This window comes from Corythoichthys intestinalis, chromosome 18 (assembly GCF_030265065.1).
Source record: "Corythoichthys intestinalis isolate RoL2023-P3 chromosome 18, ASM3026506v1, whole genome shotgun sequence".
Classification (NCBI taxonomy): Eukaryota; Metazoa; Chordata; class Actinopteri; order Syngnathiformes; family Syngnathidae; genus Corythoichthys; species Corythoichthys intestinalis.
In genome coordinates, this window is record NC_080412.1 from 35,629,240 (window position 1) to 35,647,923 (window position 18,684).

The window sequence follows — 18,684 nt, forward strand, 5'->3', positions numbered from 1 at the left end:
GAAGTAAAGGGTCACACGTGGTAATGCTGCTTAGAGTGCTGCTCTTAAAGTTTTTCAAACTTTCGTGAGAATAGGCTGATTTTGTGTGGACAAGATAGTTGTAGATATCAGGGTAGCAGATGTCAGGCAGAGAGGGCGAAGACAGCGGGTCGAAAAATATCGATTTAGGCATCAAATATGGATCTGGCGAATGGATAGACTGAAGCTTTTCCACATAACGCCTTTTATGCAACGCATCCAATGAGTTTACAGCATCTGAAAGCACCGGAGCTTCCATGAATTGCTCTATAAACTGAACGACTAATTGAAACCATTGAGAATAGGGCTAAACAGAGACGGACAATATGGCGGCCGGATACAGCGACACGTCATTCTGTGACGTTGGTGAGTAGGGTCCATATACCTTTGTGTGAAATCAGTAGTCAGATTGGCCCTACGACCCACCAAATTCAAATTATTCCGTAAAAACCACTGATTGGTGGACTAACAACCGAAATGAGTATTAAATTTGCTAATAAAATTGTTTACGATTATTTTAGATGTATTTTTCTTATAGAGTATTCGACGAGGAATATGATAGAACCATTAATAGACTTTTTTTGGAAAAATCACCATTTCTTTAAGTAGTCACATGAATAATGAGGTGGCCTGTGAAAATCAACGTAAAACAACACGGCAAGGACTTTCCAGAGAGTACTTTGTGTGTCATTTGTAAACAATCATGTGGTATTAATAGCTGATTGAACTTTCTTAAACATGTGTAATCTACATGACAAGGTTTGAGCTGATTGGGATTGATAACAGAAATGTTAGATAAGCTGCCAAATGATTCCATGGTATTGAAACACTCCCTACATTTATCGCTGCGACAGTGCAGTAAAGCTGCGTGTGCTAAATCTGTTGGCCCTCTGGGGGCCCCTGCTGGCTGGGGGCCCTAGGCAATTGCCTGGTTTGCCTAATGGGATGCGACGCCTCTGTGCACACTAAAACCTAATACATGACTATATTAGGGCGAAATGTCACAAAAATCATTGAATTCAGACCACAACAACACTATGACACATCACCTATCGAAAGAGCATGAGCGCATTGTTACTTTTGATTGGTATAATGGAGTAATGTGGTTAAATAAACTCAATATGTAGCATAAAGAGAAAAAATAGCCCAAAGTAGTGGAGTAAGAGTAGTGTTTCTTCACAAATCTACTCAAGTAAAAAGTATTGTGTTGTATAACTACTCTAAGAAGTACATTTTTCTCAAAAAGTTACTCAAGTAAATGTAACATGTTACTCCCCACCTATGTTGGTGAGACATAATAAGATTCATAGAATTGAGAGTCACTGACCGCTAAGATCTTATCCCCGATCTGCAGACGTCCATCTTTATGTGCTGCTCCGCCCTCTATAATTTTGGTGACATATATGCTGTTATCTCCAGGTATGTGCTGGTTTCCCACTCCTCCAGCAATGCTGAAACCAAGGCCTAAGAAAAGGAGATCCAACCAAAAAGGAATGTGTAAATACTTCAAAGATGTTCTAAATCCGAAAAGTACATGTTAGCCAATACAAACATACCCTTAAACCCCTGAAAATATTCTTCTATCAACATTGTGAAATACCTTTAGGCCCTTTGATAAGTTTAAGCTCAGTGATTTTCTCCGCCGCCGGTTTCCGACGGAGAACGTAGAGCCGGACGATAGCACCTGCTTCCTTAAGAGCCTCCACAGCCTGGCTGTGTGTCACCTCTCTCACGTCAACATCATTCACAAAGAGGATGCAGTCATTCACACTACCCACGGGAAAAGGAAAGGGAACAGAAATGGTAGGGGGAGAACAGAATATGAATTCCAGTCAATTGCCCAAATGATGCTTATGAGATATTTCTTATAACTCGACTTATATACATCCAGCTAACTAAAGACATAAGATAGTCTTTTATAAGAGTGGGAACCTCTTGGTACCTCACGATAAAATACGATTTGCAATACAAAGCTTACGATAACGATGATCTCACGATATGGCGATACAACGATTATCGATGCATTGGAATGAAATTTTATTGTGATCATCATCTGTATCATTGACAATCATTGACAATTACAAAATGTGATATGATTTGCCCGGAGGAACCGAAGAAAAAGACAAAGGCACTGGTCGAGATCGTCAGCCAAAATTTCCAGCCTCTAGATGCGAACATCTCTCTCCTCGACCGCCTGCTTGAGTTTCTCGTTTTCAGCGCGAATTAACTGGAGCTCTCTGACGATTTCTTGATTCTGGTTTTGAATCAAGCCAGTCAAGGAGACCTCCAACTTCTGTATGGAGGATTTTATTTCATCCAAGTCTACAGGTTTCAAATTCTTTGGAGCCACACTGGGAGTCGAGCTTGCTGGCCCTGAGCACTTATCGGTTAAGATAAGAGAGTGCTTCAGGAGCTCAGAGTGCGTCTGTACGCGGTGAAGGCTGAGCAGCGAATGAACATTGGTCAGGAAATCAACCTAAGATATTCTACAAAACGACTAATAAACAGAAAAACAAGCTTCTGTTGTGAATTGGAATGAGTTTACCACTAGTAGACATCTAATTCATTTGAACTGGGAGGATGGCAGCGAATGAACATTCATTCATCCCTCCCGCTTTAAACGGATTGAACGTCTATGGCCTTCAGTGGCAGCCAATGCTAGGCTACGAGGTAATTTTGGGGCATTTCAGATCATTACTTTATTGTTTTGGAATCACTTCCTGTTGATTTCAGGGCATCTTATGAGTCACTTCCTGTTGATTTTGGGTTGCGGAACAGGAAGTGGCCCAGGAATCTCCCAAATGAATCATAGGCGGAGTTTGACTTTTGGGGCGGGGGGGGCACAACATGTTGATGACCCCGAAACGCAGTGTCAGCAATAAAATTAACTTACAAGTATATGGCGGAAAACACTCAGGTGACTTGAAGTTCCGCTCTGAGACCCCCAATTTGGCCAAATTTCAAAATTGTCCGATATGCATGTGTGATACATCATTGGAAAGCTTAAAATCTCAATTTTCTGGGGGGGAAGAACATTTTTTTTTAAACAGCAAAACCCTAACTGGAGGCGAGAACACGCGAGAGCAGAATTAAAGACGCCACGATTTTAACCAGATATTATCGCGTACTTACCTTGTTTCGATCCAAAAACTCCATGTAGCATGTGTCACCGAGTGTCAAGACACAACTGTGAATGGCCAATTTTTGGGGGATTTTATGGGTGAAACATGGTGATACAACAAGGGTCGCGATGCAGAAATCGCAGACAACAAGGAGTAGTCGAGATGTTCTTTTTCATATATTTACCCTTTTAAACGTTATTTTTCAATTTTTCTTTGTTTGGATCAATTGTTTATCATCTAACATATCGGGGAAAATGCGTCAGTAACAAAAAAATACAATTAAGCGACAGTTATGAGGTAGATATCCGTGACTTTTTTACAGACGTCAAATTTTTCATTGTGACATGATTTGTTTAAAAGTTTAAAATATGCGGGTGAATACTTTTTTAAAGTCGTTTTTTTTTACAAAATATTAGACATCAATTAATGATTCTAAGCTAAAAACGACAGACATTTTGAAAAATAAATATAATTAATTACCTTTGTTTTATGGCTGGGTTGAAACAAAAGCGGTTGCGCGACGTCTGTAAACGGGGGTTTCCAGGGTAAAAGGGACAAATTAAAAATAGTTCGGGGGCTTAATGCGCCATGAATCTGCTATGGCAGCATATAGACATATTGTTTTATCAAACGCAACAGTTAGTTTGGCTTAAAATACAGCAGTTTATTTTGAAGAGGGGTGCAAGAACAGAAACTGCTTTTCAGTCTTGTCTGTGTTTTCCGCCATATTTATAATAATAAGTTGACAATGAGCGTTTTTTCCCCATCATTCTTGAGGGGAATTGTAAATCAGGCTGCTTAGGCAAAACTTTTCGCCAAGATAGTCATCCATTAAATATGGTACACCCGCCGGTGTCGTGCCAATGTCGTTGCCCCAGTCAAAAATTGTATCCCATGGGCGGAGCCATATGGTGGTAGATTTGTGTCGTTATTATTCAATCAAAAAAAAGTAAAAAAAAAAAAAGTTTAAAAAAAAAAAAAAAGTTGCTTCAATCAAAATATATATTTTCAACCAAAAAAATGTCGCTTCAATCAAAAAAAAAAAAAAAATGTGTTTGAACGCAAAAATATATTTTGAAACTCCCCCCTATTTTTTTTTTTTTTTTTTGATTGAATCAACTTTTTTGATGTTAATAATGTTGATTTGTTTTTGGGCCACATTTTGCCTAGGTCATTCTTGTCTTTATTATTCAATCAAAAAATAAGTTGCTTCAAAAAAATATAGATTTTCAAAAAGAAAGTCAATCAATATAAGAAAAATTTCAATCATAGAAAAAGTTTTTGAATGCGAAACAATATTTGAGATTGAAAAATTTGCATTTGAACACTTTATTTTTCATTGAAAAAGTTTTCTTTGATTGAAGTAATCCTTTTTGTGTTTGGGCCATGTTATGATTAGGAAATTTGCGTCTAAATCATTCAACCCAAAAAACGTTGCTTCAATCAACAACAACAAAAAAAAAAAAAAAAAAAGAAAACTTCGATCAAAGAAAAAAAAAATTCATAATTTTTTTTTCTAATATATATATATATATATATATATTAATTATATGCAAAGCAAATGACCATCTAAGGTGCTCGAAAAATGATTTTGACCCACTATAAAAATATATTTTTTTGTTCATTTTATTATTTAGTATATTGGAAAGTCAATTAATCAATAAGTCAATAACACTTTTCGGCCACCAGGGGGGCCCTGGCCCCCTCCTAAAATCTGCTTATGATGAATAGGCAGCAACTTAAACAGGAAGTGACCTGTAAATGCACTAAAATGAACAGAAACTGACTTGTAAATGCCCTGAAAATCAGAAAGATTGACTGTGAATGCTCTGGTTTTGAATGAATGAACGTTTGTTCGACCCTCCCAGTCTAAATGGATTGGGCGTCGAGTGCCATCAATGGCAGCCATAGAGTTAACTGAGACACTATTATCGCTGAAGATTTTGATAACAACTTGTTGGTTCCTTTTTTTTTTTTAACACTGACACCTTTTTAAAACGATATGTCGATTCTTGGCAGGTACATAGCGATAACCTTTTGGGATACAAAGTATCACGATATATCACCATTTGGATATTTTGTCACACCCCTAGTCTTTTATATCCAAATAGAAAAGGTTAAAGTAATGATGAGAATACTCATCATAGCTTTCCTTATCTTCACTTTTTAATTCATTGTCTACCATTTCTTCCTCAAAGAGTGTAAAGTACTTCACTTATCGCTATTCTATTTGCATGTGCTTGAAATTGATTTCATGGCCATGCCAATTATACTGTGCTCAATTTTTGCAAACAAAGTTGCTGAGGGCTGCACAATGTTGGGGACATGTTCTCAAGGTAAACGATGGTTGTTACAAGCACACACATAATTTCAGAAAATTGGGAGTTTCCAAATCTCTCCTCTTTGACTCGAAGAAGTGCTATAGAAACCTTTAGCTGTCATAAAGTACTTCTGATGATGTATTTTTTTTTAACAAAAATATTAACTCGACACTTAAGTCAGCCGCCTCATATTTCTCTTACGTGTTGTCTTGCATGCATTTATGCACGGTAAGCGTGTTTATTTCTTAACTTCAAGTGTGCTACCTGAGGCGTCCGTCCTGAGCTGCCGCTCCTCCGGGTATAATTTTCGTGATAAAGATGCTAGGGTCGTCGCCCACATGGGGATTATCAGTTCCCCCTGCTATGCTGAAACCCAGGCCTGAGTTTCCCTGCAGTAGAAATTACAAGTACAAACACAGTGAATAATTCAGAACATCAGGGGCATTTGAGGGTGCTCTGATAGACAAGTCGAAGTAGATTACTATATAGGAACCAAACTTATTTTATTAATAATTGCATACCAATAGATAATAATAGAAATTATAGTTCGACCGATATATCGGCCCACCGAGATATGGACTTTTTCCCAACATCGGTCGATTAACAGAAAAAAATAAGAAAATAAAATGAATAAGAATTTTGATCAGACATCCGTGTGAGCAACTGTGGCTGCCGCTGACTGACGGTATAACGATCCTGCAGCAGCTTGAAGGAGAAGAGTCTGACTGCAGCCCAGAGCCAAGCCCCCAGTAGCAGGTAACTCTGTTGGATCCAGCCTCAGCTCGCCAGATCCGCATAGCAATCACACCCGCTGAACATCAGTGCGCCAGATGCAGCCCGTATCATCAATCTGACAGTCCAAATGATAGGTTACCTACTGTTCTGAGGCGGACCGTGCAGACCATACGCGCTGGAAATTTAATGGTCAAAGTGTGACGTAACAGCAGCGTGCACTCTGAAGGAATTTGACCTTTTAGCCAGATTGCCGGAATTGCATCAGCTGAACCGCCGGACCCGCGCTGGCGCGGCTCCAATGACCCGGGCCAGCGAGACTCCACCAATCCGGCCAAAAAGGCCAAACTCCGCGCGTTCACCTTAGTCTTAACCCTCTGTACTGATTCCATTTTGAAACGTTTAAAGAAAGCTCACCGAGAACAAGTTGACAATTTATTCAGGTCGACAGCGATCATACAGAAAATCGAAACAGACAAAGACTCAAAGGTCACCCTATCACACGTCAACAAGAGGTTCCAGAGAAAAAATGACAACGATTAGTTAAACATTCAGTCTTTTGAAGGCTCTCGCGGGGTGGGCTGTGGGCATGAAGAATTATTAAGCATTATTGTCTATTTGTGGATTGGACAGGAGGATTCGGGAATTACTGTTGTCCAGGCAACGAGGGTTGTGGATTTTGCCACCTCAGCATCAAAGGGGCTCTTGGAGTCTTGTCAGTCATGTTATCAGTTGGATATCGGGCGTTTTCCGGTGTTCCTTGTGTTGGGACAGAGCGTCCCACCATTTGTTCTGGACTGTCCGGGAGAATTGATTGCGAGCGTTGGTGCTTCAATCTGCACGTGCTGGGCTTCCGTGATAAGAAGGCGTTGTTTATCTCTTATGCCCCATATTCTGCTTGTTTTCCTTAAACTATGGTATAAGTGCTATTTATTTTAAAATGGGTGTGTTAGAGTAATACAAACAGATAGTGCATACGAGAAAAGGTACTATCTCCTTCAACTCTGAAGGCGGGCATCTGCTCTGCGACACTAAACAGGAGAATATGCAGGAGGAGGAGGAGAAACCTCATTGATGTGTAGCCCAGATATTGCAAACATGTTACCTAATCTGGGCCAGCACTGTGCCAGATTTGTATTAAAACCATTCTCAGTATTATATTTGGTGTCCATTTTGTTCAGTGTATCATACTGTAATGTGTTTATATGGTCCAAAACTTAGTACTGTATTTTATTTGATAGTCCTTGTCAGAGCCATATTAATTTTGTTGGAAAAAGGCCAGCAGGGGGCTCTATTGGGTGAGCATGGGAAGGCTATTTAACAAAAGTGAATCGGACAGCAGGTGTGTCTGATTGGAAGCAAATAGTTTTTTTTTTGGGCTATGCAGGGTGTGCCATGTAAACTGTGTGTATTGTGAACACCATCTTTCGGTGTATTTTCCTTACAAAATTCTGAGTTACTGTTGGTATTTGTGTTAAAAATAAACATCTGATTAAGGAAATCATTTTGATATAAATCTGGCCTAGATTGGGTAACATTTGTGCCAAGTCTGGGCCATACATGAATGTGGTGTCTATGGGGCGCCGTATGTAAAGCATCACATGCTCAAAATTACGACATTTTCTCACATTTAGCGCCACACAGTGTTTAAAATGGTGTGAAATTTTTAGAGTCATTTATTTTTGCACATTTACAACATTATTTAGCAACCTAAATATTTATTTTTAAATAAGACGTTTTGGACCTGATTGTTTAAATCCAGAACTAAATATTTAATTCAAATCTTAAACTTGTATCCTATATCCTAAATCTTAAATCAGGAAACGGTCGGAACTAAATATTTAGCTTAATATGCAAATTCACATGACTGGAGACCGGAAGTAACAAAACAAAAGCTGGTAGAGCAGCTCAGACTGTCTGTTTACGTTGCTTGAAAATGAATAAAACCTACTCAACGGTGGCAGTCTGCTCTTGGACATGAGTCATTGTGATACTAACAATATATAGGTAAAATACATATTTAGGAGAAACTATTTAAAGAGTATTTTGTGTGCTCCAGCTTTTATTTTGTTACTTCCGGTCTCCAGTCATGTGAATTTGCATATTAAGCTAAATATTTAGTTCCAACCGTTTCCAGATTTAGCATTTAGGATAAAGGATATAAATTTAGGATATAAATTAAATATTTAGTTCTGGATTTACACAATCAGGTCCAAAACTTCTTAATTAAAAATACATATTTAAGTTGCTAAATAATGTTGTAAGTGTGCAAAAAAAAAAGTGACTTAAAAATTTCACACCATTTTAAACACGCGCCAAATGTGAGAAAATGTCGTAATTTTGAGCATGTGCTGCTTTACAAACGGCGCCCCATAAGTGTCTGCTACTTTGGACCAGTTCTGGACCAAAACTGGTTGCTGATCCGGCAAGGGACTCTCTTCTGAGTTTGGGCCATTGTTCAAAAAGACACTGGCGCGGATCCGTTTCACGAAATTGGGCCGAAATTTGCGGTACATCTGGCCCATGTCCGCTCCAGTTATATTCTGCTATCAGGGGCGACAGCCGCTACAAATCACGCCTGCTGTTGGTAGGGTGGCGCGAAAAATTTGTTTACTATGTGAAGTTCAAAGGGTTTTTGGTTTTGGTTAAGTCAAGATTCTGCCGATTTAGGAGTATTTTACATAAAAAGGCGCTCACCTTAGGTTCGCTAAAACAGAGCCTGCCTGAGAAGTCTACTGCTTTAAGATGGCGGATGTTTACCAACTCCACCGAGTCTGTCGTTTCGTATAGGTTTAGGACTACGCGTCCAGCATGGCAGGGGAGTGCGCTGACCACTAAGCCAAAAGTCCAGGCTAGCAGCTTTAGCCACCAAGGCGCCCTCTTGAAGGCATCGGGAGGGAGGTTCCTATGCAACGCACATAACATACCTGTGTGCACCCGTTACATATATACAGTACATGTGATATCTATGAGACACATCAGACTACCACCATAGCATCATGTGGGCGTAGTTTGGAGCACCGTAGCATCATGTGGGCGTAGTTGGTAGGGAAGTGTTTGTATGAGTCGTGGTTTGTAGCAGCTGTCGCTTGGCTATGGGCTACAGTCAGTTATTATTGGCCTGAAGGCAGGTTGCTACAGGAAGCTTCATGCTTCCCTGTTTTGTAAATATTGTAAGTTTTTTTTTTATCTTGCATGAGAGAATATGCAATGTTGCTTTAGCCTTTTAAGGTATTTACTGAGTGATCCTTACACTCTAATTGTAACTCATAGCATTAGCGTAGCATTCGTGTTAGCATTAGCTTTAGTATGGCTCTCACTCTCACTTGTTTACATCTCGTCGTGACGTCCTGGTGGGTTTAACTATTTGAAAATAAGGCACTGTTCTTGCTGAGTGTGTATAATCATAAAAAGAAGTGATGCGTTTGTTGATTTGGTAGCACTAGACCGAATTAATACTTTAAGTCTCAGGTAATCATTGTAGATTTTGAAGCTGTTGAAGCTATTTAAAATAATAATAATAATAATAATTGCCTTTCATAATCTACCTGCTTTGAAAAAAAGTATATCGGCCTCAAATTTCGGCTCACACAATCGGATTTGGATATCGGCAATTGGCTTTTGAAAGTCCCATATCAGTCAAACTTTAATAAAAATGAAATAAAATATAGGAATAAAGTCATTTGTCACTTGGTATAACACATTTTATGGATTTTTTGGTAATTGTGGTAGACTTACTCTTTCCAGTGTGATTTCCTCATATTCGATTTCCCCTTCCGTTCCATTCACCTGCAATAATAAGCAGGCGTTGATTGGCTTTTAAGTGAGAATAACATGCAAAAGAAGTCATCAAATTAGTGTGAGAATAACATGAAAAAGAAGTCATCAAATTAGTGATAATAATTAATAAAATAACATTCAATTTTGGTCATCTGTGAGCAAGGCAGGGATAGTTCGAATTGCTAAATTTACCTAAGGTTTTGGAAGCATTACTACGGTTGGCCCAGCAAGGTACCTGATTGATGAATAGCCACATTGTTCTTTTGGTCCAATTTATCTCCTGGATGAATAGCATATCAACTCATCAGTATTACCTTGGCAATTAAGAACCTCCCTGTGGAAGATGGAATTTAAGGAAATAGTGTCTGACCTAGATAACAACTACTGTTCGACAAAAATATTTGTGCGTGTAAAGCCTCTCTCAGAAGCACCACTTTGTTAATCCTTCCCACCCGAAAAATCTCTATTCCATTCATCCAGTTTCAGAGTGGTGTGGACCATGAGTATTCTTTTCACACTCACTTTGGGACCTGAACGCAATCTTTCCGCTAGAAAATCAGAAATGTTCACCCTCCCAAATTAAATTATTTAAAGTCAATTTGTAAAACGATCAGAAATATCGGTCAACAACTGCACAAATGAATTTGTAGTGAAGTTTTTCATTATTTTTTTTTCAAGTGTTAGAGATTAGACATGGGGCTTACATATGGCGATCCATCTAATGTGTCCGTGTTCACCACCACAGGAGGACTATTTCCCTGGGGGGAGGGGAAAAAAACAGAGAGAGATGTACATTATATAATAAAACAATTCCACTTGTGAACTCATAGACAAGACCGCTCTAGTCGGAATATTCGTGAAACCAATGACAAACATACATTGTAGCTTAAAGCACCCCTCACTTTGATACAGTTGTCACATTGTTAAAGGATAATGACAAATATAGCACACAGTTTGTGATTATGCTTTCATGACAGTCACAGGAATAATTCATGCAAGCCACGATCGCCTCAAGTCTAAACCACTGTCTTATCTTGGGTCTGCTATTTTAAATGATTGTACAGAATGTATTATTGATGCACTAAGTGGCCATTCACTTTCTACCAACAGCTTGTGTCATGGAACTTACTTGGTTTAATTGTCTTTTACAGTTAAAGAGAACCTCGGACTTAAAGACTTGTAGAGACTTATTAGAAACACATAAAATATCTCCATTGATTTAAAAATCTATAATATTTAGTACATGTTTTGACCAAAGGAGGGCGCCATGTTTTTAGTACGGCTGTCAGAATTATCGCATTAACGGGCGGTAATTAACTTTTTTAATTAATCCTGTTAAAATATTTGATGCATTTAACGCACATGCCCCGCTCAAACAGATTAAAATGACAGCATAGTGTAATAGCCACTTGTTACTTGTGTTTTTTTGTGTTTTGTCACCCTCTGCTGGCGCTTGGGTGCGACTGATTTTATGGGTTTCAGCACCATGAGCATTGTGTAATTATTGACATCAACAATGACGAGCTACTAGTTTATTTTTTGACTGAAAATTTTACAAATTTTATTCAAACGAAAACATTAAGAGGGGTTTTAATATAAAATTTCTATAACTTGTACTAAAATTTATCTTTTAAGAATTACAAGTATTTCTATCCATGGATCCCTTTAACAGATTGAACATGTTGAGTAAAAGAGGCTGAATCCGAACCTTCCTTATATAACAATTTGACACATTTTTGCTTTAACCATGTAAATGAAGGATATAAATTATAAGGGTGCACAATATCCATTTTTTGAAACAGATACCGATATCAATAACTTCCTGCTCCTCAAGGCGGATACCGATACGATAAACGATAATAAATATATATAATTTTTCAATGTATATTCACCTGAGTTTTTGAACAGCTATAGGTAAAAATACTAGTGGTTGATTCAGCATAGATTTGCCTTTGACCGAACCAGAATTTTCATGATGACATGAACATTATTATAATGAACAAAACAAAGACAAGAACAGTTTGACTTCAAATAAAGTGCCCATATTAACTTTTTTGAAATAAATATAATTTGAGTCAATCACAATCAGTCAATATCACGGACGATGTGTTCCTCTGAACAATGAGCACTGATCTAAAACAAACATAAACCCAACAGGTATTGTGCTTTGTCAGGAGATAAAACATTTGGCGCAACAGGAAAGGAGACTTTTGTCGTCTTGGTCCATGAAACGACTTTCTTAACCTGGCGATTATAGGACAGCAAGCCTATCAATAACCAAAAGGCCTCTCAAGAACTTGTAAACATAACACTGTAAAATGCAAACATTTGCTAATTGCCATAGTAAGGTTTATAACTCAGTGAAGGAAAAATGTGGCCTCTAGAACAGTAACAAAATTTTGCATCCTGGCAAAACAGGAGTTGAAACAAACGCTCACATCCCAATCCGACACTGCGCCAAAAATATTATTAATAGGCCCAATAATATATAGTTATCGGATTTATTGGGATGACATCATAATTCCTATTATCGGGCCGATAATTATCGTGCACCTCCAATAAATTATAAACACACACAATTCTGGCCTGCATGTGAAATATTCTGTCATTGTCTGACAACCTGTTTAGTATGTGAAAGATGCCCTGCCTTTAAAATGCCTGGATTGCATGGAATCAGTTTACTGACCTTCACTGACGTGACAGCTATGAGATGCACATTGATTAATAGAAACAAAGATTAACCACACAGAACATTAGTTCCAATTAGAGATGTCCCGATCGATCGGGTCCGATCACGTCATTTTCAAAGTATCGGAATCGGCAAAAAAATATCAGATTTGCCTTTTTTTAATATATATATTTTTTAATTAAATTGTTTTCTAATAGTATTTAACGTTACAGACACAATATGTTACACTCATCCAGAGTCTTAGTTCAGGCTTAAGGTAGGGTTATCAAGTTTATCCCAATAACGGCGGTAATTACTTTTTTAAAAAATGTATCACGTTAAAATATTTAATGCAATTAATGCATGCGCTGCACGACCCACTCACGCATTGTTGCGCTCAATCTGTAATGGCGCCGTTTTACCTATATAGAGAGCTAAAAGGCAGCGTAAAATGAGTAGAGTGAATTTTGGCAGCCTTTGGAGCCTTTTTTTAATTGGCTAAAGCCTTACAATCCCTCTCCCTATGATTAGAAATATCGTGGGAAGCAATGTGGTGAAGCAAGGTAGTAATTGATCTTTTTCTTAACACTAGGGCTGTCCCAAACGACTAATTTTCTCCCGATTAGTCAGCCGACTATTTTTACGATTAGTCGACTAATCTAATAATTTAAAAATATATATATATTTTTTTGTTTTTGTTTACTAATTTAGCAATGAAATTTTTGTTGACGCTTATCAATTCACAAAAAACATATTGGAACACATAAATTATTTATTAAAGTACAAATAAACACATAAATAATAATAAAACACAAATAAACAATGAGTTCAAATGCTGATAGAATTAACTAGTGTAGCATCCCGATTGAAAAGGTGGTCTCTTAAACTGAGGGTTTACAACTTTTATTCCATCCTTGATGTAATCACACTGTAAGAGCTATGGTGCACACAAATAAAACAACACAATTAGAAATTAACAAAAACTTTTCACCTTTTTCCTTTTAAACCTTATTTATATATCAATGAATTGCCTTTACCTTAATTTATTACCTTATCATTGACAATCTCTCCCTTGAGTGCAATCACTGTATATATTTATGACCTTTTAACCTTACATAATTTTCTATACCATAAAATAAACCATAACATGAAATAAACCTTTCAGTTAGCATTAAAGACAATACTAATAGCACTTATAGGCCCATTGTCAATGAAACATTATTATTCAGTAAGGCGACAGCACCCTCTGGCGTACAAAAAATGAAAAAAACAAAAAAAAATTACAAACGGTGACGGCGCTTGAGGTGTTTATTCACGGCCGACGTGCAGCCAAGCTTGGCATTGAAGAGACAGGACAGAAGAGTGTACCCTCCGTTGTTTCTTTGTAATAAGTCAGTGTTTTGGACACTCTGGCGCGCTTTTTTTGGCTTTGTGCAGCTTTCCTCGCTTGCATACAGAGCATCCGACATTCTGAACTTTCCACGCATGTATTTTTTTTAACCCTTCATTAACCGTCGACGGGATGTTGTGCTCGTCGACGGATTTACGTCATCGATGACGTCGACTAGTCGGGACAGCTCTACTTAACACCCTATGTTATTTCCCAACGCAGAAAAGATATATCAATTGGTAGCACTACGCACAGTCATGGTTCTACTTCCCATCATGCATTTGGCCATGGCTACAGTATCATTTACTGAAAGCTCAACAAATACACTAGATGGCAATATTTAGTCACAATATACAAAGTCACAAGTCTTTCTATCCATGGATCCCTCTCACAGAAAGAATGTTAATAATGTAAATGCCATCTTGAGGATTTATTGTCATAATAAACAAATACAGTACTTATGTACTGTATGTTGAATGTATATATTCGTCCGAGTTTTATTCATTTTTTTCTTAATGCATTGCCAAAATGTATGTGATTGGGAAAAAATTATCTGGAATGATTGGAATTTAATCGGGAGCAAGAAAAGCAATCGGATCGGGAAATATCGGGATCGGCAGATACTCACACTAAAACGATCGGGATCGGATCGGGAGCAAAAAAACATGATCAGAACAACTCTGGTTCCAATGACCATAATAAAAGGAGGCCACTATCATTAACGTCTGAACATTCCCTTTGGACTAGAATATTTTTTTTAATACTGTACTTATTTGGAAATCTGCTTGTAATGTCCTTACAAGCACTTCAAAATGCATTTTAGTTTCATAGCAGCTCCTTCTCACAGACATTCATTTCGATTTTGTGATTGCTTTGCTTGTTCCCAGCATCATATCTTCTATTGATTGATGATCACGCCACTGGAAAATATTCCAAGTTACAGTGCTTAACGACTTGGACAGTGAGCATACTGGGCCTAGTGCAAGTTTTGATTAAGGTTATTTTTCACAGCTATGCATTTCCAGCATTTACATATCAGAAGCAGCAGTAAAATGCCGATGAAACGCAATAGAACATCATTACCTTGAGGATTGCTTTATCCTCAAGTTGATGATTAACGCTTCTAATCTGGCAACTCATAATAGCCCTATACAAACGATAAATACGAAATCTCCCGCAGCCTCCGCATAATGCTCACTCGACCATTCGAACAGCGCCTGTGCTCACAGCATCAATGTGTAGCCGTGTCCAGCGGGCCGTGCTTTTGAATGCTTTGTCAAGTACATCCTTATCTATTTTACAGACAGAAAAAATGATTACAGCCATCAGAAATCTAACCCAATGTGGACGCAGGGAATTTTGCATTATGTTTTTTTTTCTTCCAAAATACAGTAACAATCAATCAGCCACCTAATGGGAGTTAAACCTCCACCCCAATTTGTAAAACTCAAATGATGCATCAGAGAGGTGAATTAACGCATAACTGCACACCTCACAGTTGGAAGCCTCATTAAACAGTCAACAAGTTTAATGCTATCCTTTTAAATACCTGAAAATTTACCACAGCAATTAAGCATACAAGCATCATGGGAAGAACAAATTGTTTCTGACGTTGTATAGTAAGTCCGAATGTTTTTCCCTATTACTCGAGCCAAAATGAGTCAGATAGTAGTACCGCAGAGTGAGTCTCGCATTTAGACTGTATAATGAGAAGCAATGTGTGCATGCGTATGGACTTTTAATAATGTGTACTAGTTGCGCTGGGCCAGTGAGGTCATGATTTTGAGACAATATGATAAAGTATGTATGCAGATTTTAGCGTTGGCTAAGCGCAGCAGGACAAAAGTTAATTTGGATGTCAAATTAAGCAGATTTTCCACTTACTGGCTTCCTAGAAAAGGCGGCAGCATGCATTAATGTGTAGGCAGATGGCTACCGCCTCCTTGTTTGTTCAACTATGACGAAGACAGAACTTTTACATAAATAGAGGTTGACTCACAAATTCACAGTGATTATGCTTTCATAGATAATACTGGATTGCTCATGGCCACGGTGATAAAACCTGCAAAATGTTGACCTCACCCCAATTAATCATGAGGTGCATTTTCCACCTCGCCAAATAAAACCTGGGCTCAAAATAGAAGCCACTTGGTTGTTGTAATTAGGGATGTCCCGATCCAGGTTTTTGCACTTCCGATCCGATATTGTTTTGCACTTCCGATCCGATACCGATACTGGCCGATACCGATACCGGCCTATCTGAGCATGTGTTAAAGTTTAAAGTTATTTAGCCTCCTTACTTAGTTGTCAGACTCATGTTGAAAAGTTTTAGTACTCTTGATAACAACTAGCGAGCTGAATTAGGTGAGTTTGAATAACACACAACGGTTGGTAACATGAAACTGACCTGTTTATTCAGTAACAAACACAAAACATTATAAATAACAAACAGAAATGGCATAGTCATTCAGTAAAACGTGCAAATAATATTGTAAACTGTCTTAAAAAAGCAAAACACACAAACAACCTCAGTGGAAAATCCCACAAACTTCCAAGCTATTAGATGCTTTTAATGTTTCGTGCATTAGTTACAATAATTGTATAAAAAGCCTCTCAGGTTTAAATAAACGACTATTTCAGTATCAAGTTAACATTTTAAAACAGTAAATAAAATACTCAAGTCCCCATTCTGTATCAGCAGCTTTAAACTACATTCAATTCATTTAATTTTGCGAATCAACTGTTAGAGTTGTTAAAATTGCTCCCGTTATTCCATAATTTGAATTCCATAATTTCCCTTCTGTCTATTTTCGACATGTGAAAGTTTTAAAACTGTTTTGAAGATAGATTCAAGTCACGATTTTGTCGATTTAGGAGATTTTAGATAAAAAGTTCATTAGGTTCGCTTGGAAGGTTCATAACACCCTACAAGGGAAGTCACCTGCTTTAAGATGGCGGCCGTTTACTAACGCATCTAGTTTTCCATACTTCAATGTTGCTAACGGCGTCGAGTCTGTCATTTTGCATCTAGTTCTACATGTGCAGCGGTGCTACTAACCATTAAAAACAGCAAATATGGCGGAACGTAGGCTTTAATTTACTTTTTTAAATAATATTTTTAAATTTAAGTATGTTTAATGTTTTTGTGCCTTTTGGAGCAAAAGACAAATGCCATTGCTTGGAGTGGGCGAGTATGTTGTCATCCAGGCTGAGGAGGTTGTTGGGGTCAAAGTGCATCATTGGCTGTCGCCTTGTAAATCTGCACTGAACCCCTAGGGTCTGACATGAATACGACATCGTTTTCATGTGGAATTGTGACATTGTTCGAATGGAGACGGAACCATACAAATGCAAATATGAACTTTTTTGTATTCTTGGAGGGTCACCATGTAAACCACCCTAAAGACGACCGTAATTTTCGCACTATAAGGCGGACCTGACTATAAGCTGCCACACACCAAATTTGACACAAATGGCATTTGTTAATAGATAAGTTCCACTGGACTATAAGCCGCAGCTGTCCTCACTGTATTATTGGATATTTACATCAAAAGATATCAACCGGTAACACTTTATAAATGTCATAAGATCAAATAAACTACCATGAAGCTTTGAACCAATTGGCTGCAGAGCTTCATTACTCCAAGAAGCTTCATTTGGCCATCACTGTTCTCTTGGAGGCGACAGTAAACCTCTGCTGCCACCTAGTAAACCTCTGCTGCCACCTGCTGTCAACACTGTTGTTGCTGAACATGCCTCCTAGCATGCATTGCAGCGCTCAAAATGTAAATAATCGGGCTGTCAAATGATTACAATTTTAAATCGAGTTAATCACAGCTTAAAAATTAATTAATCTTAATTAATCGCAATTCAAACCTTCTATAAAATATGCCATATTTTACTGTAAATTATTGTTGGAATGGAAAGATAAGTCACAAGACGGATATATACATTCAACATACTGTACGTAAGTACTGTATTTGTTATTATAACAATAAATCAACAAGATGGCATTAACATTAACATTCTGTTAAAGCGATCCATGGATAGAAAGAATTGTAGTTCTTAAAAGATAAATGTTAGTACAAGTTATAAAAATTTGATATTAAAACCCCTTTTAATGTTTTCGTTATAAAAAAAAAATTGTAAAATTTTCAATCAAAAAATAAACTAGTAGCTCGCCATTGTTGATGTCAATAATTACACAATGCTCATGGTGCTGAAACCCATAATATCAGTCGCACCCAAGCGCCAGCAGAGGGCGACAAAACACCAAAAAACAGAAGTAACAAGTGGACATGACACTGTGCTGTCATTTTAATCTGTTTGAGCGGGGCATGTGCGTTAATTGCGTCAAATATTTTAATGTGGTTAATTTAAAAAATTAATTACCGCCCGTTAACGCGATAATTTTGACAGCCCTAGTAAATAACAAATCAAAATTCGTGTTCTGTGCTAATAATTTCTTCAGTTACTGTTCTATTGAGTCATTAATTGCTAGTTATGGAATTTGGTAACACTTTATTTGACAGTGACGCCATAAGACTGTCATAAGACCATCATAATTATGACATGACGCTGCCATGGGCATTAATGAATGCAAATGATCTCCCTTTTGAATGGATGTAAAAGATCCGAGCTGGACATAAATGG

General features: G+C 37.8%; 1 protein-coding gene across 7 annotated transcripts in view; it reads right to left on the reverse strand.

Moving 5' to 3' along the window:
- Positions 1 to 18,684, reverse strand: part of LOC130906104 (disks large homolog 4) — a 163,394-nt gene that overhangs the window by 28,026 nt on the left and 116,684 nt on the right. For all 7 annotated transcript variants that reach the window (XM_057820043.1, XM_057820045.1, XM_057820047.1 and 4 more), the window contains 5 exons: positions 10,678 to 10,731; positions 9,932 to 9,982; positions 5,726 to 5,850; positions 1,619 to 1,788; positions 1,346 to 1,482 (listed from right to left, as the gene is read on the reverse strand). In XM_057820043.1, the coding sequence (XP_057676026.1) occupies positions 1,346 to 1,482; positions 1,619 to 1,788; positions 5,726 to 5,850; positions 9,932 to 9,982; positions 10,678 to 10,731 (537 nt within the window). The remainder of the gene's footprint in view (positions 1 to 1,345; positions 1,483 to 1,618; positions 1,789 to 5,725; positions 5,851 to 9,931; positions 9,983 to 10,677; positions 10,732 to 18,684) is intronic.